General features: G+C 68.0%; 2 protein-coding genes across 2 annotated transcripts; both read left to right on the forward strand.

Annotated features, from left to right (window-relative positions):
- Positions 1 to 242: 242 nt before the first annotated feature.
- On the forward strand, positions 243 to 3,922 carry RPS15 (ribosomal protein S15). The gene is made up of 4 exons (XM_063404875.1): positions 243 to 315; positions 620 to 705; positions 2,482 to 2,716; positions 3,761 to 3,922. The coding sequence occupies exons 1-4, from the start codon at positions 313 to 315 to the stop codon at positions 3,872 to 3,874; spliced, it is 438 nt and encodes a 145-aa protein (XP_063260945.1). The 5' UTR covers positions 243 to 312; the 3' UTR covers positions 3,875 to 3,922.
- Positions 3,923 to 5,913: 1,991 nt separating this feature from the next.
- On the forward strand, positions 5,914 to 22,486 carry APC2 (APC regulator of WNT signaling pathway 2). Its single transcript, XM_063404826.1, has 15 exons — positions 5,914 to 6,738; positions 10,154 to 10,312; positions 10,408 to 10,498; positions 10,572 to 10,740; positions 10,817 to 10,925; positions 11,015 to 11,128; positions 11,482 to 11,559; positions 12,725 to 12,805; positions 13,195 to 13,576; positions 13,893 to 13,988; positions 14,083 to 14,222; positions 14,673 to 14,750; positions 14,833 to 14,949; positions 15,882 to 16,096; positions 16,802 to 22,486. Exons 1-15 carry the CDS (start codon positions 5,914 to 5,916, stop codon positions 22,185 to 22,187), a joined length of 8,040 nt encoding a protein of 2,679 aa, XP_063260896.1. The 3' UTR covers positions 22,188 to 22,486.
- The last annotated feature ends 16 nt before the right edge of the window (positions 22,487 to 22,502 follow it).

Consider the following 22,502-nt stretch of genomic DNA (forward strand, 5'->3'; position numbering starts at 1 on the left):
GGCGTCACCTCGGGCCGGCGGGAAGGAGCGGTTCCGTTGGATCTGAGATTTCCCGGGATCAGGAGGGGCAGGTCCAGGGGGGGAGAGGCGGGTGGGTCCCTCACGGGTGTCCCTCACAGGTGCCCCGCGCTGTCCCCGCGCTGTCCCTCACAGGTGTCCCCACAGTGTCCCCGCTCTGTGGGCGCGGCCCCTTTAAGGGCGGTGAGGGCGGAAGCGCTGCCCACGCGCGCCTCTTCCGCCCGTCCCTCCCAGCTCTCGCGAGATCCGCCGCTTCCGGCGCGGGCCCGGCCTTTCCGAGCAGCCCCGGCCAAGATGGTGGGTGCGGGGAAGGCCCTGCCGGCGCCATCGGGCCCCATCCGCCGCCATCCGCGCCCCATCCGGGCCTCACCCGCCGCGGCGGCGCCGCCCGGGGCTCGGGGTTTCTCTGGGGGACGGGCAATGGGCCTCCCTGGGCGCTGCGGAAACCGCGGGTGCCGCGGCCGGACGGGGCTGAGGGGAGGGAGCGGCCTGGGCGCCCCGCGGAGCTCGGTGGGGCCGCGGCCTTCCCGTGTGCGGGGCGGGGAACGGGGAACCCTAAACCCCCTGATCCCCCTGCCCTGACGCGCCTGTCCCGCTGCAGGCGGAGGTGGAGCAGAAGAAGAAGAGAACCTTCCGCAAATTCACCTACCGCGGGGTGGACCTGGACCAGCTGCTCGACATGTCCTAGTAAGGGCCGGGGAGCCCCCGAGGCTGGGCTCTGGGGCTCGGGAAGCCCCCCGGGCTGGGGTCCGGGAGCCCCCCGGGCTGGGGTCCGGGGCTCGGGGAGCTGTTCCTGCCCCACGCTCCGGTTGTGTTCAAATAGCGGCAATGCCGGGCGGTTTGGGTGTTCAGGGGCTGCTTTTTGGGCTGGTTAAAGTCCCTCAGGGGGTGACACGGTCAGTGTGGGGTCCCGGGGCTCTCCGGGCTCGGTTGGGGTAACACGGTTATTTTGAGGCTCTCTCTAGGCCATACCCCAGGCTCAGTTTGGGGTGCCCGAGGTCTCCTCAGGCTGTTCCCCTGGCTCACCTTCACCCTTGGGGTCTCCCTGGGCCTTAGTTTGGGTAATACCGACTATGGGATCTCTGGGGGGTCTCTGCAGGACACACTCCAAGCTCAGTTTGGGGTCCCTGGGGGTCTCAGGAGGCTGTGCCTCAGGCTCAGTGTGGGTAACTCTGGGGGTGTCCCTGGGCTGTACCCCATGCTCACTTTGGGGTCCCCTGGGGGTCTCCTGGGGCTGTACCCCAGGCTCAGTGTGGGGTCCCTGGGGCTGTACCCCGGTCTCAGTGTGGGGTCCCTGGGGCTGTACCCCAGGCTCAGTGTGGGGTCCCTGGGGCTGTACCCCAGGCTCAGTGTGGGGTCCCTGGGGCTGTACCCCAGGCTCAGTGTGGGATCCCTGGGGCTGTACCCCAGGCTCAGTTTAGGGTCCCTGGGTCTCTTGGAGCTGTGCCCCAACCTGAGTCTGGGTAACACCCTGGGTGTGGGGCCCTGAGGGGTCACCCCAGGCTCACTTTGGGGTCCCCTGGGGGTCCCCTGGGCCGTTCCCCAGGCTCTGTTCAGGGTCACTGTGGGGTGTCCCTGGGTTGTACCCCCATCCTCAGTTCAGTGTCCCTGGGAGTGTCCCTGTGCCATACCCCAGGCTCTGTTTGGGGTCCCTGAGAGCGTCCCTGGGCTGTACCCCAGGCTCAGTTTGGGATCCTTGGGGGTCTTGTGGGGCTGTACCCCAGGCTCAGTGTGGGGTCCCTGTGGGGTATCCCTGGGCTGTACCCGAGGCTCACTTGGGAGTCCCCTGAGGGTCTCCTGGGGCTGTACCCCAAGCTCAGTTTGGGATCCTTGGGGGTCTCGTGGGGCTGTACCCGAGGCTCACTGTGGGGTCCCCTGGGGGTCTCCTGGGGCTGTACCCCAAGCTCAGTCAGGGTCCCTGTGGGGTATCCTTGGGCTGTACCCCAGGCTCATTGCGGGGTCCCCTGGGGGTCTCGTGGGGCGGTACCCCGGGCTCTGTTCAGGATCCCTGGGGGAATCCCTGGGTTGTTCCCCAGGCTCAGTTTGGGGTCCCTGGGGGTCTCCTGGGGCTTTTCCCCAGGCTCTGTTCGGGGTCCCTGTGGGGTGTCCTTGGGCTGTACCCGAGACTCATTGTGGGGTCCCCTGAGGGTCTCCTGGGGCTGTACCCTGGGCTCTGGGGGTGTCCCTGAGCCACACCCCAGGCTCAGTTTGGGATCCTTGGGGGTCTCCTGGACCTGTTCCCCAGGCTCTTTTTGGGGTCCCTGTGGGGTATCCCTGAGCCACACCCCAGGCTCTCTTCGGGGTCTCTGGGAGTCTCCTGGGGGGGTACCCCAGGCTCAGTGTGGGGTCCCTGTGGGGGTGTCCTGGGTTCCTCTGTGGGCTCTCTGGGCTGTCCCCAGGCTGGCTCTGGGGTCCCGGGCTGTCCCCGGGCTGTCCCCTGAGCCCCCCTGTCCCCGTTGGCAGCGAGCAGCTGATGCAGCTGTACAGCGCGCGGCAGCGGCGCCGCCTCAACCGCGGCCTGCGCCGCAAGCAGCACTCGCTGCTCAAGCGCCTGCGCAAGGCCAAGAAGGAGGCGCCGCCCATGGAGAAGCCCGAGGTGGTGAAGACCCACCTGAGGGACATGATCATCCTGCCCGAGATGGTGGGCAGCATGGTGGGCGTCTACAACGGCAAGACCTTCAACCAGGTGGAGATCAAGGTGAGCTGGGGCCTGGCAGGGGGCTCTGGCACTGAGCTCAGGGCCGGGGTTCGCTTCTGACTCTCTCTGTAAATCCTGCTCGTTGTAAATCCTGCTCGTTCCTGTGTCTGGGAGGGGTCCGGGCTGCTCCTCAGGGTGGGGTTGGTTCTGTGGGACATCTGGAGGTGTCATCTTGAGAGCTCCTGGATGCTCCTTGGGGCAGGGCTGGCTCAGAGGGACACCTGGAAATGTCATCTTGGCAACTCCTGGATCCCCCTTGGAGCAGGGCTGGCTCAAGGGACACCTGGAGGAATCATCTTGGGAGCTCCAGGCTCTTCCTTAAAGCAGGGCTGGCCTGGAGAGTCACCTACAGGTGTCATCCTTGGGGTCCAGGCTCCTCCTAGGAGCAGGGCTGGCTCAAGGGACACCTGGAAATGTCATCTTGGGAGCTCCTGGATGCTCCTTGGGGCGGGGCTGGCTCAAGGGACACCTGGAGCAGGGCTGGCCTGGAGAGTCACCCACAGGTGTCATCCTTGGGGGTTCAGGCTCCTCCTTGGAGCAGGGCTGGCTCAGAGGCTCACCTGGGGGTGTTATTTTAGGAGCTCCAGGATGCTCCTTTGAGCAGGGCTGGCTCAGAGGGACGCCCGGAGGTGTTATTTTAAGAGCTCCAGGATGATCCTTGGAGCAGGGCTGGCTCCAGCAGGGCTGGAGGTGTCATCCCAGGGAGGGGCAGCTCCCAGTGGGGTCTCAGTGAGGCTCTGAAGCACTGGAATGGCTGTGCAGTGATCCATGTGCTCAGCCCAGCTCCCAGCCTGCTGGCACCTTTCGGGGTGAAACAGATCCCTGAGCTTTCCCAGGAGTGGAATTACCACGGGGTGGTGTCACTTGATATCACCAGTGGGGTTTAAATGCCATTCCTTGCTCCGTGTCACCTCCCTGGGAGGGGCAGAGCCGGGGGAGCCCCTCTGGCTCCACCTCCAGAGGAGGTGCCAGCCCCGGGAGGGGACAGCGGGGGATGTCCCCGTGCCCCCGGCGCTGTCCCCAGCCCGGATCTCTCCTCTGCAGCCCGAGATGATCGGCCACTACCTGGGCGAGTTCTCCATCACGTACAAGCCGGTGAAGCACGGCCGGCCCGGCATCGGCGCCACCCACTCCTCCCGCTTCATCCCGCTCAAGTAGCGCCGGGAGGGAGCCTGGGGCAGTGTAAATAAAGGAATTCCACCCGGATCCCTCTGTCTCCTGCCTCTCCGTTCCCGGGCTGGGCGTTGGGGTGTGGTAAACCCATCATTCCACCCTGATTTGGATGTTTTCCTCAGTGTTCCCAGGTTTTTTGGCACTGCTTGCACCTGCAGCAAAGAAATCTTCATGTGGGTGTAGTAAATGGATGAAATTCCTGGCTCTTCGCTGGGAAGTGGGGAATGGCACTTCATTATTTACAGCATTTCCATGTATTTAACTTTATTTGTTAATATAAACACTGGGAATGTGGAATTGGGGGGAGGCAGGGGCCGTTCCCAGGGCTCAGAACCAGCCTGAGTCCCGGGAGAAGCTGCCAAGGCCCATCACAGGATGTCAAAACCCCAAACCACTAATTTCTCATCCTTAATTTGGAAACCCAAAGGATTTTGGGGACAGGGATCTCGCAGTGGCATTGGGTGGGGGGTGAACTGGGGGTTCGCAGCTCAGGCTGGCAGGGAGAGATGTTTTGGGGGATGCTCTCAGGGATGAGGGTGATGGTGGGAAGGAAGATGAGTTGGATGATCCAGTTTCCCTGAACTGAGCCAAATAAACCCAGTGCTCGTCACCAACGCCAGGTCCCGCGGTGAAGCCATCGGGGGAGAGGGACCATCTGTCCCCAGGGTGGTCCTGAGGATTCCTCAGGGGTCCCTCGAGGCCCAGCTCCAGCCCTTTAATTCTCATCCCCTCCAAATCCCATTCCCGTGGCCGGTGCTGCCGGGGCCGTTTGTCCTTCGGGGAAGGTTCCCTGGCTCTGGGTCCCTTTTGGTTCAAGCGATGTGACCTTGAGAGTCCTCCCACCCTCGCTGGGGGCGGCGGGGAGGGCCGGGGTCACTGTCCTGCCAGGGTCACTGTCCACCCAGGGTCACCTGCTGGGGTCACTGTCCAGCCGGGGTCACTGTCCAGCCGTGGTCACTGTCCAGCTGGGGTCACTGTCCATACAGGGTCACCTGCTGGGGTCACTGTCCAGCCGGGGTCACTGTCCAGCCGTGGTCACTGTCCATACAGGGTCACCTGCTGGGGTCACTGTCCACCCGGGGTCACCTGCCGTGGTCACTGTCCAGCTGTGGTCACTGTCCTGCCAGGGTCACTGTCCTGCCAGGGTCACTGTCCAGCTGTGGTCACTGTCCAGCTGTGGCCGTGTAGTGACTCTCAGCCCCAGGGGCTGCTGCCCGGAGGGCCGGGACATCACAGCTGGGAGGTGGGTGACAGTGGCCTCGGTAGGTGACAGTGACCTCGGTGGGTGACAGTGGCCTTGGTAGGTGACAGTGACCTCGGTGGGTGACAGTGGCCTTGGTAGGTGACAGTGACCTCGGTAGGTGACAGTGGCCTCGGTGGGTGACAGTGGCCTCGGTGGGTGACAGTGACCTCGGTGGGTGACAGTGGCCTCAGTGGGTGACAGTGACCTCAGTGGGTGGCAGTGGCCTGGTGGGTGACAGTGACCTCGGTGGGTGACAGTGACCTCGGTAGGTGACAGTGACCTCGGTGAGTGACAGTGGCCTCGGTGGGTGACAGTGACCTCGGTGGGTGGCAGTGGCCTCGGTAGGTGACATTGACCTCGGTAGGTGACATTGACCTCAGTGGGTGGCAGTGGCCTCGGTGGGTGACAGTGGCCTCGGTGGGTGACAGTGACCTCGGTGGGTGACAGTGACCTCGGTGAGTGACAGTGGCCTCGGTGAGTGACAGTGGCCTCGGTGGGTGACAGTGACCTCGGTGGGTGGCAGTGGCCTCGGTAGGTGACATTGACCTCGGTAGGTGACATTGACCTCGGTGGGTGGCAGTGGCCTCGGTGGGTGGCAGTGGCCTCGGTAGGTGACATTGACCTCGGTGGGTGACAGTGGCCTTGGTAGGTGACATTGACCTCGGTGGGTGGCAGTGGCCTCGGTAGGTGACATTGACCTCGGTGGGTGACAGTGGCCTGGTGGGTGACAGTGGCCTGAGCACACGGCTCAAGCCGCGGTCACGGCTGCACAGGGGTTGTCATGAGGGTCCCGCTCATCCCGGGGGGACACCGGGGCTCAGCCGGTGCTGCCGCACCTTGGGTGGGTCCCCGGGGACCTGGGGACAGCACCGGGCGGCTCGAGGGGGACAAATTTTGTCTGTGGGGACCAGTTCGGTCTGAGGGGGCAGGGTCGGTGTGGCAGGGCCGGTTCGGTGTGGAGGGACCGGCCCGGTCGGGAGCGGCAGGTGCGTTCCGGGACACGGGGACGGGGCAGATCCCCGCGTTTCTGCGGAGGCTGGAAAGAGGCGGCTGGAGAGGACCGGAGCCCACCCCGGTGGTCCCGTCTCCCCCTGCCCGGCGCAGTCCCGGGGAGAGCGGGGGGGCCGCGGGGAGCCCCCGGTGCCGCCCTCTAACGGCGGCGGCGCCGCTGGAAAATCCCGACCGGGAGCGGGGGGGCGGGGGCGGGATGCGGCTGCTCGGGGCCGCGCCGGAGCCTCGCCCAGCTCCGCACCGCCCCGCGCCGCCCCGCACCGCCCCGCACCGCTCCGCGCCGCCGGGGATGAGGTACGGCCGCACCTACCCCCCGCGCCCCCCGCGCCCCCCGAGCCCCCCGGGGGTCCCGGCCGCTCCGGCCGCTGCGGCCGCCGGGGATGGGGGGCAGCGGGGGAGGCTGCGCGGCGGGGCCGGGGGGGATCGGGGTGCGGTGTCGGCTTGCGGAGGGTTGGATGCGCCGGGGGGGGCCCCGATCTGCGCCCCCTCCCCGCGGCGGGGATGCCCCCGGCCCCGGCTGCGCCGCATCCTGCGGCGGGCGCGGCTCCGACCCGCGGGATCGCGGGGATCGGGGGGATATCGGGGGGCAGGAGGGGTCAGGGCGGATCGGGGGGTTCAGGGCGAATCGGGAGGGTCGCGCAGCGTTTTTCCCCGCATCCTGCAGGGACAAAGGCCGGACAATGCCGCGGCTCGGCGGGGATTCTGCGGGAGGGGGGGAAGAGGGAGCAGCACCCCCCCCGTCCCCATTCTCACCTTCATCCCCATCCCCATTCCATCCCCATCCCCATCCCATCCCCATCCTGCGGGCAGGCGGGGGGGTCGCCCCTGGGCTCACAGCAGCTCCCCCCGCCCCGATGCGAGCTCGGCTCCCCCCAGACCCCCCCCTCCCGATGCTCCCCCAGCGCGGCTGGGCCGGGGATTGCGGCTGAGCCCCGGGCTTGGAGCCCCAAAACCTCACCCAAACCCTCCCCACAACCCGCACCCCAAATCCACCTCCCAAACCGGTCCCTCAAAAACCTCGGCCGCTAAACCAGCACGTCAACCCCACCCCGGGGCACCCCCGGGGTCCCAGGGCCGTGTCCCCGGGCAGGGGTGTCACCCCGGGTGGGGGTGGGGAGGTGGCTGCTGGCCCGAGCACATCCCACTCCCGCGGGTGTGGGGTGGCTCAGGGCGGCCCTGCAGTGTGGGGGGGCTGTGTGGGGGGTGCTGCAGACCCCAATGCTCGCCCCACCAGCGCCCCACATCCATCCCCAGGCCATGACATTGGTGTGTGGGTGCAGGCGCTGTGCGGGGGCTGCTGTGTGAGGAGGGGGTGACACATCCCATGTCCCCGTGTCCCTGCGTGTGTCCTGCAGGGTCGAGAAGGGGGGGCTGCGCTCCCCGGGGGGGGTTTGCTGCGGTCGGGGGTCCCCGGGGCCGGGTCGATCAGCCCCGGTTGGTGACAACACGCTGTTTGTTTAATGTCCCCGGGGGCTCGGGGAGCCGCAGCCGGCCGGGGGCTCAGCTGTGGCTGTGGCGATGTGGCCGCGCTCGGTCCCTGTCCCCAGCCTCGCCCCCAGAGCTGCTGCCAGGCTGGAGCCGAGGGGTGCAGGGAGCTTGGGGTACCCCCAGGGCTCCCCAGGCCCTGCCCTGCTCTGCCCAGGCCGAGGTGGCCCTGGCCAAGGTGGTGTCACATGTGGCGAGCAGTGGCCGGTGGGTGACACTGCGGTGGTGAACAATGCAGAGCACGGCGAGGCGGTGGGCAGGGGGTGGGCAGTGAGGTGGGCAGTGGGGTGGGCAGTGGGGTGGGCAGTGGGGTGGGCAGTGGGCACCCTGGCCAGCGTGGAGGACAGCAGGGTGTGCTGGGCAGTGCAGCTGCTGCTTCATCTGCTGCAGCATCTTGCCCTGCCAGGAAACTGCTGGATGGATCCAGGCCCCACCAGCCGCCTCGGCCACTCCTGGGGTGCCCTCAGCAGGGAGAGGCAGATTTTGGGGGTTGGAGGAGACACAACCAGGACCCCTGAGCTATCACATCCCCCAGGGTCAGCCCATGGCCCCGCCTGGGATCCAGCCCATGGGGGACACCGGGTCCTGTGGGGCAGTGACCATCACGGTGCTGGGATGAAGCTGCAGCCCTGGCCCCCTTTCCTGCAGCCCTGGCCCCCCTTTCCCGCAGCCCTGGCCCCCCTTTCCCGCAGCCCTGGCCCCCTTTCCCGCTGTGTCTCGCCGCTCTGTGGATGCAGGTGCGGCCCCAGCCCCTCCCTGCAGGCTGCAGATCTCGCTGCAGCCGCTGCGCTCGCAGGCCCTGCCAGGGACTGGGGGGGCACGGCTCAGTCCCCCCCTCCATCAACCCCCCGAATATCCCAGCCCTGACCCCCCGGGGGGCAGTGGGAGCACCCCGGGTTCTTGCAGGGTGGGGGTCCCCCAGGGGAGGGGGCCCTGACTGAGCAGTTGGGTGGGTACCCGCAGGTTTGGGGTGCTGGGGAGGGGGGAACGTGTTCCCCTGGAGGATTGGAAGCCCCCGGCTCCCATTATCCCCCCCAGGGCTGAACACCCCCATCCTCCACGTCTGAGCCCTTAGGAAGGGCCGGGAACCGCCTGTGCTCCCCCATCACTGTCACCATAGCAACAGCAGGCCGTGCTCATCCCGCATCCCGCATCCCGCATCCATTATCCCGCATCCCATATCCCGCATCCATTATCCTGCATCCCACATCCCATATCCCTCATCCATCACCTCCCTCGTGTGGCATCCCCCATTCCACATTCCCCATCCCTCATCCCGCATTCTGCTTCCCTCACTCTGCATTCCATGTTCCTGCATCCCTCACCCTGCAGTCTGTGTTCCCAAATCCCTCACCCTGCATTCCATATTCCCAAATCCATTATCCTGCAGTCCGTGTTCCCAAATCCCTCACCCTTCATCCCTCACCCAACCCTCCCTCCTGAATCCCTCACCGTCCACCCCCCATCCCCAACCCCTCACCCCCCACCCCACACCTCCACCCTTCCCCTGCTCCCCACCCTCTCCCTTCCCACCCTCCCGGGGTTTTTTCTCTCCCGGGGGGAATTTCCAGCAGCTGGGGGGAATTGGGGGTCTTTGTCTCCCTTGGGAACCCCAGGCAGGTCTGGGTGGTGGGAGACACAGGGCAGGATGTGGGACCCCCCACCACCGTGGGGTGCAGGGGCGAAGGAGCAGTTTGGGGGTCCCGGGGTGGCTCCTGGGGGTGTCGATGGGGCCTTGGGGGGCTGCTGGGTCCCACCACAGCCTGGTGGGGCTTCTGTGCTGGAATGGGGGTGCTGGGACACCCCAAAGGACTCACAGGGACAGAAGGGCCCCAGGGAGCCGCTGTGGGGCGGATTTGGGGGTGCCAGAGCTGGGGGGGGGTCGATCGCTGCCCCCCTGACCTGCTGTGGGGGGGTGGGGGCAGCAGAGGGGAGGAGGGAGCCCCGGCCCCCCCATTGCCCCCCATCCCAGGCCCCCCCCTCACACGAGGGCCCGACCCTCGGGGGGGTGACGAGGGGTCCCCGGCGCCCCCTCCCCGCCTGTGACAGCGCCGTGTGTCCCCCCCGGGCAGGTGCGAGGGGCGGTGCTGCGGCAAGGGGGGGTTTGGGGGGCTGGGGGGGCACAGGGGGGGCTGAGAGGGTTTTGGGGGGGTCAGAGCAGGGCGGGGGGGCCGTGGAGGGGCCGGGGCTGCCCCCGGTGCCGGAGGGAGCGGAGCGGGAGAAGGTTGGGAGCGGGAGAAGACAAAAGCGAGACAAAGGCAGCGGAGAGCGGAGCTCTGCCGAGGGTGGGAACCCGGCGGGGGCTGGCGGGGCTGGGGAGGCCCTGCCTGGAGGGGGGGGCGGCGCTGGACCCCCACTCTGAGCCGGGAACGCCCCTCTGGGGGGGTTTGGGGGGCACCGGCTCTGCCGGGGCTCGGGGGGTGCGGGTGCTGCGCAGCGGTCCCGGGTGGGCGGTGGGTGCCGGGGGGCTGTGAGGGTGCTGGGGACCCCCCCCCGGTGCTGCCCACCCCCGAACCCCCCCGCAGGCGCTGGAGGAGGTGAAGATGTCCGGCTCCATCGCCTCGTACGATCAGCTGGTGCGGCAGGTGGAGGCGCTGAAGAAGGAGAACAGCCACCTCCGGCGGGAGCTGGAGGACAACTCCAACCACCTCTCCAAGCTGGAAAATGAGACCTCGGACATGAAGGTGGGGACGGGCCCGGCTGGGGGGAGGCAAAGGCCCCGAAATGGGGGGGTCCCATCCGTGTCTCCCCCTCCTCCATGGCTCCATCCCTGTTTCAGGAGGTCCTGAAGCACCTCCAGGGCAAGCTGGAGCAGGAGGCCCGAGTCATGGTGTCCTCGGGGCAGACGGAGGTGCTGGACCAGCTCAAAGGTGGGTGCCGGGGCAGGGTGGGGATGGGGTGACCCCTCCAAACCCCCCCTGACCCCGCTGTCCCCGTCCCCAGCCCTGCAGATGGACATCACCAGCCTCTACAACCTCAAGTTCGCCCCGGAGGTGATGAGCACCGGGCGGGGCGCCGAGGAGAGCCCGCCCGCCCCCGGCCCGCACCGGGACGGCCCCGGGGAGCTGGGCAGGGCCACGTTCCGCATGCTGGAGGAGCTGGACCGCGAGAGGTGATGGCCGGGGGGATAAAAGGGGCTGGGGGCGCCGGGGGTTGTGCTGATGGGGGGGATCCTCCCCTCTCTGCAGGTGTTTCCTGCTGGGGGAGATCGAGAAGGAGGAGAAGGAGAAGGTCTGGTACTACTCGCAGCTGCAGAGCCTGGCCACGCGCCTGGACGAGCTGCCCCACGTAGAGACGGTGAGTGGGGGACACCCCCCGCGTCCCCCCCGGCCACGGGGAGCCCCCCGGGCCCTGCCCCGCTCACGCCACCCCCCGTGGCCCCCCAGTTCTCCATGCAGATGGATCTGATCCGGCAGCAGCTGCAGTTCGAGGCGCAGCACATCCGCTCGCTGATGGAGGAGCGCTTCGGCACGGCCGACGAGATGGTGCAGCGGGCACAGGTCGGGTCCTGCACACCCCAAACTCCCCCTGCTCCGCTTCGGGGGGGGCCCAGACTGATGGGCCCAGCTCTGGGCACCCTAGAGCAGCTCTGGGCACCCTAGAGCAGCTCCTCACACCCACAGCAGCTCCTCACACCCCACAGCAGCTCCTCACACCCACAGCAGCTCCTCACACCCCACAGCAGCTCCTCACACCTCGCACCAGCTCCTCACACCCCACAGCAGCTCCTCACACCCACAGCAGCTCCTCACACCCTCACACCCCCGTTCCTTGCACACTCACACCCCTCCCTCCTGTTTTCTGTGCTCCTGGGGGGTCCCAGCCCTCTCCCAGCCCCTCTGTGCCCCCCCAGATCCGGGCGTCCCGGCTGGAGCAGATCGACAAGGAGCTGATGGAGGCGCAGGACAAGGCGCCGCCGCCGGAGCCGCAGGTAGCGGGGCCGGGGTGTCGCTGTCCCTGCGGGGCTGGGGAGGGTGGAGGAGGGGGCCACCCCCGCCGCTGTCCCCACGTTGTCCCCGCGCTGTCCCCACCGGCACAGCCAGGGCTTTGTGCGGCTCGGGCACCGTGAAATGGGCAGTTGCCATGGAGACCAGAAGTAGGCCATGCGCGGGGGCTCCCGCGGCATCTGCCGCCGACGGAGCGCCAGGGCGGGCAGCCTGCCGTCGTCATCGTCACCGTCACCGTCACGGGCTGCCATCCGCATGGTCCCAGTGTCACCCCCAGGCTCGGCATTGTCACTGTCTCACTGTCGCCCACAGCTCCATCATCATCGTCATCGTCATGGGCTGCCATCACTATCGCCACACTGTCCCACCATTGCCACTGTCACCCACAGCCCTGCCATTGTCACCATCAGAGGCTGCCATCGCCATTGTCCCACTGTCACCAATAGCCCCACCATCATCATGGTCCCACTGTCACCCACAGCTCTGCCATTGTCACCATTAGAGGCTGCCATGGCTGTTGTCCCACTGTCACCCACAGCCCTGCCATTGTCACCATCACAGGCTGCCATTGCCATTGTCCCACTGTCACCCACAGCCCTGCCATTGTCACCATCACAGGCTGCCATTGCCATTGTCCCACTGTCACCCACAGCCCTACCATTGCCATTGTCCCACTGTCACCCACAGCCCTGCCACTGTCACCATCACAGGCTGCCATTGTCATTGTCACACTGTCACCTGCAGCTCTGCCATTGTCACCACCAGAGGCTGCGATCACCATCATCACACTGTCACCCCAAGCCTGCCATCAGCACAGTCCCATCATCATCCCCCTCCCACCACCACCCACGGCCCCCCAGACACCCCCAGACCCTCCCAGCCCCCATTCCCACCCCTCCCCCGCTCTGCAGGCCCAGCCCCAGCCCCCTCCCCGCTGCCCACCCTCTCACCCGCCCCCGCTCTCCCTTCCCCGAGCCCGGGCTGCGGCAGCGCCCCCGTCCCAACCATCCCCGATTTTAGCTTAAAATCCACCCTGGCACTGACGGAAACAACGCCCGGGGACCGCAGGGGGTGGCAGGAAAATGGGGAGGGGCTGGGCAGGGGGGCGAGGGCAGTGCAGCCCCCCCTCACCTGCGCCCTCCTCTGCAGCTCTGCGGGAAGGGCCCGGGCATGGAGGGGGACGGCAGCCTGGACCCCCCGACCCACCCCGAGGAGGGCGGCAACACCAAGGTGAGGAGCCCGGCCGGGATGGGCTGAGCCCGGTTTGGGTGGGCTGAGCCCGGTTTGGATGGGCTGAGCCCGGCTGGGATGGACTGAACCCGGCCGGGATGGGCTGAGCCCGGCTCGGACAGGCTGAACCCGGCCGGGATGGGCTGAGCCCGGCTCGGACAGGCTGAACCCGGCCGGGATGGGCTGAGCCCGGCTCGGATGGGCTGAGCCCGGCTGGGATGCGCTGAGCCCGGCTCGGATGGGCTGAGCCCGGCTCGGATGGACTGAGCCCGGCTCAGATGGGCTGAGCCCGGCCGGGGTGGGCTGAGCCCGGCTGGGATGCGCTGAGCCCGGCCGGGATGGGCTGAGCCCGGCCAGGGCAGGCTGAGGTGACCCCGTGTCCCCCGCAGGTGGAGGTGGTGTTCTGGCTGCTGTCCATGCTGGCCACGCGGGACAAGGAGGACATGTCTCGCACGCTGCTGGCCATGTCCAGCTCGCAGGAGAGCTGCCTGGCCATGCGCAAGTCGGGCTGCCTGCCCCTGCTCATCCAGATCCTGCACGACTCCGACGGAGAGCCGGGGCCCCCCGAGAGCCCCACGGGCGCCAAGGACGCCCGCATGAGAGCCAACGCCGCCCTGCACAACATCGTCTTCTCCCAGCCCGACGAGGGCCAGGCCAAGAAGGAGATGCGGGTGCTGCACGTGCTGGAGCAGATCCGCTCCTACTCCGAGACCTGCTGGGACTGGCTGCAGATGCAGAGCCGGGACGGGGGACGCGGCCCCGAGGGCGCTGGTGCGGGCTGGGAGGGACTGGGAGAGGGTAGGAGGGGCTCGGAGGGGGTCGGAGGGGCTGGGAGGGGCTGGAAGGGAGTCGGAGGGGCTGGGAAGGGGTCGGAGGGGCTGGGAGAGGCTGGGAGGGGCCGGGAGGGTGTCGGAGGGACTGGGAGGGGGTCGGAGGTGGTCGGAGGGGCTGGAAGGGGCTGGGAAGGGCTGGGAAGGGCTGAGAGGGCCTGCGAAGGGCTGGGAGGGGCCGGGAGGGGCTGGGAGGGACTGGGAGGGGCTGGGAGCGGTGTGTGGCACAGGACACTGACCCTCATCCCCCCCTCCAGTGCCGGTGCCCATCGAGCCCCAGATCTGCCAGGCCACCTGTGCCATCATGAAGCTGTCCTTCGACGAGGAGTACCGGCGGGCCATGAACGAGCTTGGTGAGCGCGGGGAGGGGGCTCCTCCCCCCCGCCCCGCACCCCGAGGGGGTGCTGGAGGTGGGGGAACCCCAACCCACCCCTGCCCCGTCCTCAGGTGGGCTGCAGGCGGTGGCCGAGCTGCTGCAGGTGGACTACGAGATGCACAAGATGACCAACGACCCGCTGAACCTGGCGCTGCGGCGCTACGCGGGGATGGCCCTCACCAACCTCACCTTCGGAGACGTGGTCAACAAGGTGGGGGGCTGTTGTTTTTAGGTAGAAGGCTGGAGACTCGGTTTTAAAGGATAGCACGGCGGCTGAGCTTTGCTTTAGCTCTTTGGGTTATAGACAAACGCTGACACTAATACGGTGGATGGTTAAAATGGTGATTTATTAGCTTGTATCTTGGAGTTAAATACTTGAAGGGGTTTTGCTATGTCACAAGGGGATGGTGGGTCTTAGTCGTTAGTAAAGGGAGATGGAAAACTGCTGAAGTTAGAGGGAGTTGCATCCCTCAGAGGGACTTTTTTCGCTTATCTCTATGGATGAGGGGGAGGAAGAGTCTTAGCTGCCTTTCTGGTACATTCTGAAATCTTCCGCGACGCCTGTGTCCTTGCTTACCACAGGGGGCGGCGGTTTGGGGGGGCTCAGCAGGGTCTGGGGGTCACAGCGTCACCCTCATCGCCCTCCTCCTCCTCCTCGCAGGCCACGCTGTGCTCCCGCCGGGGCTGCATGGAGGCCATCGTGGCTCAGCTGGGCTCCGACAGCGAGGAGCTGCACCAGGTGGGTGCTGGGGGGGGTCCCTGGGGTGGGGGACAGCCAGGGGGACACCCCGGTGCCCCCTGACCCTGCTCTGCCCCTCCAGGTGGTCTCCAGCATCCTGAGGAACCTGTCCTGGCGCGCTGACATCAACAGCAAGAAGGTGCTGCGGGAGGTGGGCAGCGTCACCGGGCTGACGCGCTGCGCGCTGCACGCCGGCAAGGTGAGCCCGGGGGACAGCGGGACAGGATGGACAGACAGACCTGGCAGGGCTGTGTGTCCCCTGGGTCAGGGGACAACAGGCACAGGATGGACAGACAGACCTGGCAGGGCTCTGTGTCCCCTGGGTCAGGGGACAACAGGCACAGGATGGACAGACAGACCTGGCAGGGCTCTGTGTCCCCTGGGTCAGGAGACAACAGGCACAGGATGGACAGACAGACGTGGCAGGGCTCTGTGTCCCCACTGGGGTGGGTGACAGCGGGCACAGGGTGACAGGACAGACCTGGCAGGGCTCTGTGTCCCCACTGGGGTGGGGGACAGCGGGGACAGGATGGACAGACAGACCTGGCAGGGCTCTGTGTCCCCACTGGGGTGGGGGACAGTGGGCACAGGGTGACAGGACAGGGCTGACAGGAGTTGTGTGTCCCCACTGGATTGGGGGACAGCGGGCACAGGGTGACAGGACAGATCTGGCAGGGCTGTGTCCCCTCTAGGGTGGGGGACAGCGGGCACAGGATGGACAGACAGACCTGGCAGGGCTCTGTGTCCCCTGGGTCAGGGGACAACAGGCACAGGATGGACAGACAGACCTGGCAGGGGTGCGTGTCCCCACCGGGACAGGTGACAGCGGGCACAGGGTGACAGGACAGGGCTGACAGGGCTGTGTGTCCCCTCTGGGGTGGGTGACAGCGGGCACAGGGTGACAGGACAGGGCTGACAGGACTGTGTGTCCCCACTGGGGTGGGTGGCAGCAGGCACAGGGTGACAGGACAGGGCTGACAGGGCTGTGTGTCCCCACTGGGGTGGGTGACAGCGGGCACAGAGTGACAGGACAGGGCTGACAGGAGTTGTGTGTCCCCACTGGGGTGGGTGACAGCGGGCACAGGGTGACAGGACAGGGTGACAGGAGTTGTGTGTCCCCTCCCGGGGCAGGAGTCGACGCTGAAGAGCGTCCTGAGCGCGCTGTGGAACCTCTCGGCGCACAGCACGGAGAACAAGGCGGCCATCTGCGGGGTGGACGGGGCCCTGGGCTTCCTGGTCAGCACCCTCACCTACAAGTGCCAGAGCAACTCCCTGGCCATCATCGAGAGCGGCGGCGGCATCCTCAGGAACGTCTCCAGCCTCATCGCCACGCGGGAGGATTACAGGTGAGGGTGGGGACACACCTGAGGGACACAGGGCACCAGGGACACCCAGGGATGGCATTGGGGAGATGCCGTGCCTGTGGATAGGATGGGAACGGAGATGGGGGGGTCCAGGGCACCATGGGTGGTGTTGGGGGATGCCGTGCCTGTGGATAGGATGGGAATGGAGATGGGGGACCCTGGGCACCACGGATGGCGTTGGGGGATGCTGTGGCTGGAGGTAGGATGGGAATGGGGGGTCCAGGGTGCCACAGACACAACGGATGGCACTGGGGGCTGCTGTGGCTGGGGGTAAAATGGGAATGGGGGACCCTGGGCACCATGGATGGTGTTGAGGGGTGACATGGCTGGGGGTTGGATGGGAATGGGGGGTCCAGGGCACCACGGGCACCAGGGATGGCACTGGGGCATGTCGTGGCTGTGGGTAGGATGGGAACAGAAATGGAGTCTCATTGGGCACCATGGGTGGTGTTGAGGAATGCCATGGCTGGTGATAGGATGGGAATGGGAGACCCTGGGCACCACGGGTGGTGTTGGGGGATGCCATGGCTGGGGGTGCTGCGGGACTGGGGGACACTGCAGACCCTACTGAAAGCACGGGGAGATGTCATGGCTGGGCAGGGGTGGGATCACCTTGCACCCCCAGAATGGGGCAAGGAGGGGTCCAGGACCATCCTGACGGCCTGGGGGGTCCCCTCTGTCCCACAGGCAGGTGCTCCGGGACCACAACTGCCTGCAGACACTGCTGCAGCACCTGCGCTCGCACAGCCTGACCATCGTCAGCAACGCCTGCGGCACCCTCTGGAACCTGTCAGCCCGCAGCCCCCGCGACCAGGAGCTGCTGTGGGACCTGGGGGCGGTCAGCATGCTCCGCAACCTCATCCACTCCAAGCACAAGATGATCGCCATGGGCAGCGCGGCCGCGCTGCGAAACCTCCTCACCAACCGGCCCCCCAAGTACAAGGACGCGGCCGTGGTGTCGCCGGGCTCCTGCATGCCCTCACTCTACATGCGCAAGCAGAAGGCACTGGAGGCCGAGCTGGACGCCAAACACCTGGCTGAGACTTTTGACACCATGGAAAAGCAAAGCCTGAAGGGCCAGAGCGCCAAGAAGCCGCCGCGGCACATGGAGAGCCTGGTGAAGGATTACGCCTCCGACTCGGGCTGCTTCGACGACGACGAGGTGCCCAACATCTCCACGGGCGTGGAGACAGCCAGCGCCTCCGTCCTCTCCATGTTCCTCAACTCCTCCTTCCTGCAGGGCCAGGCGCTGCCGCGGGCGCTGGCGCAGCGGCGCTGCCCGGAGCCGGAGAAGGACGGCAGCGGCAAAGTGGCCGAGCCCAAGAAGCCGCCGCTGCCGGAGGACGACGTCTCGCTGGCCGCCGAGAAGCTGGCCAACAAGATCTCCAGCACGGTGGCCAAGATCGACAAGCTGGTGGAGGACATCTCCACCATGCACAACTCCTCGGACGACAGCTTCAGCCTGAGCTCCGAGGATCACTGCCTGGACTGGCAGTACGGCCCCGAGGACGGGCACGAGGCGCGCGCCCAGTCCTGCTCGCCGTGCCGGCTGTCGGACGCCGGCGGCTTCGCCAAGCGGGAGAGCCTGGGCCGGGCGCACACCCTGCTGCGGCTGAAGACGGCCTACACCAGCCTGTCCACCGACAGCCTCAACAGCGGCAGCACCAGCGACGGCTACTGCACCAAGGAGCACATGAAGCCCTGCCCCAGGGCTGCTCTCCTGGACTACCGTGACGAGCTGCAGCGCTACCAGAAGCGGCCCAGCCGGCTCGACCTCAAGAGCATCCTGGGCAAACCCGAACGGGCCGAGCCCCCCGCGCGGGACCCGGCCGAGCAGGACAAACCCGAGCAGCGGGACCTGCCCGAGCGGGCCAAGAAGGCGGTGACGTTCCCCAGCCCCAAGGTGCCGGAGAAGGAGACGGAGTGGAAGAAGGAGGCAGGCACCAAGCCCCCCACCGACCCCCACGTTCGCACCATCAAGCTTTCTCCGTCCTACCAGCACGTCCCCATGTTTGAGACCCTGGCCAAGAGCAGCGCGGCCGCTGGCCACCAGCCCTCCCTCCTGGGCAGGAAGCAAGCCTGGCTCCCCCCGGCACTGCTGCAGGCGGCCGAGCCCCTGAGCAAGATCCCGGAGAAGCTGCCGGCCCAGCCGCCAGCGTCGGCGGAGCAAGAGTCGGTGCAGAAGTACTCGGTGGAGGACACCCCGATCTGCTTCTCCCGCTGCAGCTCCCTGTCCTCCCTCTCCTCGGCAGACAACGTGCTGGATGGGCAGAGCCACAGCGAGAACGACCTGGATAGCGACTCCTCCCTGGAGATCCTGGAGATGGAGGAGGGGGACGCCGAAGGGGAGGACGGGAGGCAGGAAAAGGAGAAGGCGGCGGATCTGGGTCCCACCACGCCGGCGGGGATCTCCCAGCCCATCACCATCCCCTTCCCGAAGCGCGACAAGGTTTTCCTGCGGGAGGCCTCGCCCTCGCGCCAGGAGGACCTGACGCCCTCCAGCTCCTCGGAGAATTACATCCAGGAGACGCCGCTGGTGATGAGCCGCTGCAGCTCCGTCAGCTCCCTGGGCAGCTTCGAGAGCCCCTCCATTGCCAGCTCCATCCAGAGCGACCCATGCAGCGAAATGATCAGCGGCACCATCAGCCCCAGCGAGCTGCCCGACAGCCCGGGGCAGACCATGCCCCCCAGCCGCAGCAAGACCCCCCTCTTCGAGCTGGGCTGCCAGCCCGAGAAGGAGACCAGCCAGTTCAACATCCAGTGGGAGAACAACGTCAAGAAGTTCATGGAGATCACCGACTTCAAGGAGCGCTTCCAGCTGCCCCAGGACCTGGACTCCATGGTTTACTTCACGGTGGAGAAACCCAACGAGAACTTCTCGTGCGCCTCCAGCCTGAGCGCGCTGCCCCTCCACGAGCACTACGTGCAGAAGGACGTGGAGCTCAAGCTGATCCCCACCTTCCCGGAGAAGAACAGCCTGAACTTCGCCGCCCACGAGAAGCGGGAGGAGCGGCGGGAGGAGCGGTACCTGGAGGGCCGGCGGAGGGCCGAGCGCCCCGAGCCCCCCGACGACGACGACATCGAGATCCTCAAGGAGTGCATCAGCTCGGCCATGCCCTCCCGCTTCCGCAAGGTCAAGACCTCGCTGCTGTCCGGGCAGGTGCTGCACCCGCACACCAAGAAGCCGCTGCACGTCCCCGTGTACATGCTGGTGCCGGCCCACGCCCACCCCGGCGTCCCCAGGCACCTGCGAGCCGCCGCCCGCGACCTCTTCAAGGACGACGACTCCTTCACAGACTCGGCCGACGGGACCCCCGTCAACTTCTCCAGCGCCGCCTCGCTCAGCGACGAGACCCTGCGGTACCCGGCGGGCGAGGAGGGCGAGCACGGCCCGCCCGAGCGCCGCCGTGAGCCCGGCACCATCCCGGCCCGCCGCGCCGCCTCCGGCAGCTCAGCCCCCGCCCGCCTCGGCTCGGCCGGGAAGGGCAAAGCGGGCCCGGGCCGCAGGGAGGGGAAGCGGGGCCAGACCCTCCCGAAGGGCGCGTCCAGCCTGGAGCTGGGGGTGGGCAGGGCCAGCGGTGCCCCCGGCAGGAAGGAGGACGCTCTGGAGGATGGGGTGGTGTTCCAGTCGCTGTGCCACACCACGCCGACGGAGGAAGCCGTCTACTGCTTCTACGATCCGGACCTGGAGGAGCTGCCCGAGGCGGGCAGGGACGGGCCCGGCAGCAGAGCCCAGCCCGGCCGGGCGGCGCGGAGGGAGCGCTGGGGAGGCTCCGTCCCCCACAAGGAACCCGAGCCCGCGCCTCGTCCGGTGAAAGCGAAGCCTCAAAACAACCTGATCGCGGACGAGACGCCGCCGTGCTACTCCCTGAGCTCCTCCATGAGCTCCCTGAGCGACGCCAACCTGTCCGAGGGCGAGGAGCGGGGCCAGCCCTGCGGCAAAGCCGCCTGGCCGCGGGCGGCGGCGGCGGGGCAGGCGCAGGGGGGCTCGCCCAGCTCCCCCAGCCTCAACTCGGAGGATGATCTGCTGCAGAAATGCATCGGCTCGGCCATGCCCAAGCGGCGGCGGCCCGCGGCTCGCCGCAGGCTGGTGGACAGAAAGCAGAAGGCTCCGGGCGCCGGCGGGAGGGAGAGGAAAGCCGAGAGCAGGCATCACCCCGAGGAGGACGCCGGCTCCGACCGGGGCTCCGACCTGGACAGCGTGGAGTGGCAGGCCATCCAGGAGGGAGCCAACTCCATCGTCACCTGGCTGCACCAGGCTGCGGCCTCCCTGTCCCGGGAGCCTTCCTCCGAGTCCGACTCCATCCTGTCCTTCATGTCGGGGCTCTCGGTGGGCTCCACGCTGCAGCTCTCGCTGGGCAGGCAGGACAAGCAGCGGCCCGGCAGCGCCTCGGGCCGGGAGCCGGCGAGGAGGGAGCGCAGCAAGGGCCGCCCGGAGCGCAAGGACGCGGCCGGTGCCCGCCCCGCCGGCCGCGCCGCCTCCAGGGCGGAGCGGAGCCCGGCGCCCGCCAAGCCGGTGCCCAACCTGCCCGTGGTCTTCCGCGGCAGGACCGTCATCTACATGCCCAGCCTGGCCAAAGATGCCCCCAGCCCGCGGGCCACGCCCAAGAGGAGCCCCGCGGCCAAGCCCGAGGCGCCGCCGGCCAAGAACCTCTCGCTGAGCCAGCAGCGCTCGCGGAGCCTGCACCGGCTGGGCAAAGCCCCCGAGAGCGGGGAGCTGGCGCTGCCCAAGCGGAGCACCACCCCGCCCGCCCGCATCGGCAAAGGGCCCCCCTCCTCGGGCTCCTCCCGCACCTCCACGCCCTCCCAGCACGCCCCCAAGAAGCTGCCGTCGCCCTCGCAGGTCACCAAGCAGGGCGGCCCGGCCGCGGGCAAGGCGAGCGGCTCCTCCTCCCCGCCGGGACCCCCGGCCCGAGCCCCGGCCCCCAAATCCCCGGCTCCCAAGCAGTCCAAGACGCAGAAGTCGCCTGTGCGCATCCCCTTCATGCAGAAGCCCAGCAGGAAGGTGCTGCCGGGCCGGGGGACCATGCCGGTGCTGGAGGAGCAGGTGGACGGCTCCAAGGCTCGGCCCGGGGGGCCGGGGGGCAGCCGGCTCAACCTGGTGCGGATGTCATCCGCCCGCTCCAGCGGGAGCGACTCGGACCGCTCCGGCTTCCTGCGCCAGCTCACCTTCATCAAAGAATCCTCGAGCCTGCTGCTGCGGCACCGCTCCGACCTGTCCCCGGCGCCGCCCGCCGCCTCGCTGCCCCGCCGGGGCTCCCCCCAGCGCAGCCGAGCGGCGCTCCCGGCCGTGTTTCTCTGCTCCTCCCGCTGCGACGAGCTCAAGGCGGCCAAACCGGCCACCCCCGGCCAGCGGCCGCTCATCCCCAGAGCCCAGCCCGGCGCCAAAGCCGCGCCCGGGGTTAAGCCGCCGCGCCGGACCAGCTCCGAGAGCCCGTCCCGGCTGCCGGTGAAGACCGGAGCGCCCGCGGCCGAGCCCTTCAAGCGCTACTCGTCCTCTCCCAACATCAGCGTGGCGCGGCGGGCGGCCAGCCCGTCCTCCGTGCGCTCCGAGGCGGCGGCGCGGCGGCGGCAGAACGAGGCGGCTCCCGGGGGCCCTCCGGGAAAGCCGCCGGTGGTGATGATGAAGGGCACGTGGCGGCGGATCCGCGACGAGGACATCCCGCACATCCTCAAGAGCACGCTGCCCTCCTCCGCGCTGCCGCTGGCGGGCTCCGCCGACGAGGAGCCCCCCGGCAGCCCCGGGAGCCCCGGCACGGCCAGGAAGACCAGCGACGCCGTGGTGCAGACCGAGGATTTCGCCACCTCCAAGACCAACTCCAGCACCTCTCCCACGCTGGAGAGCCGCGAGGGACCCCCGCACCCCCGCGCCACCGGCGACGGCGAAGCCCCCGCGCCCGCCAAGGCCGCCGTGCCCATCTCGTTCGGCCACGAGGCGCCCGCCGGGAGCTTCCCCGGCAGCCGGCACGGCTCCCCCAGCAAGGCCGCCCGTGTCACCCCCTTCAACTACGTCCCCAGCCCCATGGCGGTGACGGCGGCGGCCGACAAGGCGGCCGAGAAAATCCAAGCTTGATTGTCCCAGGGAGGGTCCTGTGACACCCCCAGCGCCACGGGAGCTGTGCTGGGGACACCCACGGGGATGTGGGACAGCTGGGGAGCACTGAGTCACCCCAACCCCGGCTGGGGTCCTGCTGTGCTGGAGCATCACAATTCCCAGTAAGGACTGGACAGGACTGGGAATGTTCCGGGTCTGACACCCCAAGCTGGGGTGGTTCTCGTGGACCATCTCCTCCCCCTGAGGGACATCCAGGGACAAGCTGAGGTGTCCCCTCGTGCCCCCATCGTGCTCGCCCAGGGGTTGGGCCAGAGCCTGATCCCACATGATCCA

Source organism: Prinia subflava, chromosome 8, assembly GCF_021018805.1.
Source record: "Prinia subflava isolate CZ2003 ecotype Zambia chromosome 8, Cam_Psub_1.2, whole genome shotgun sequence".
Classification (NCBI taxonomy): Eukaryota; Metazoa; Chordata; class Aves; order Passeriformes; family Cisticolidae; genus Prinia; species Prinia subflava.

Bases quoted from the DNA above. Each gene is read 5' to 3' on its own strand.
- RPS15 (XM_063404875.1), top strand. The intron at 706-2,481 runs GTAAGGGCCGGG...CCCCGTTGGCAG, and splicing joins CAGCTGCTCGACATGTCCTA to CGAGCAGCTGATGCAGCTGT. The intron at 2,717-3,760 runs GTGAGCTGGGGC...TCTCCTCTGCAG, and splicing joins TCAACCAGGTGGAGATCAAG to CCCGAGATGATCGGCCACTA.
- APC2 (XM_063404826.1), top strand. From the start codon at position 5,914: ATGAGGGTCCCGCTCATCCCGGGGGGACACCGGGGCTCAGCCGGTGCT. The intron at 10,926-11,014 runs GTGAGTGGGGGA...GTGGCCCCCCAG, and splicing joins AGCTGCCCCACGTAGAGACG to TTCTCCATGCAGATGGATCT. The intron at 11,560-12,724 runs GTAGCGGGGCCG...CCTCCTCTGCAG, and splicing joins CGCCGCCGCCGGAGCCGCAG to CTCTGCGGGAAGGGCCCGGG.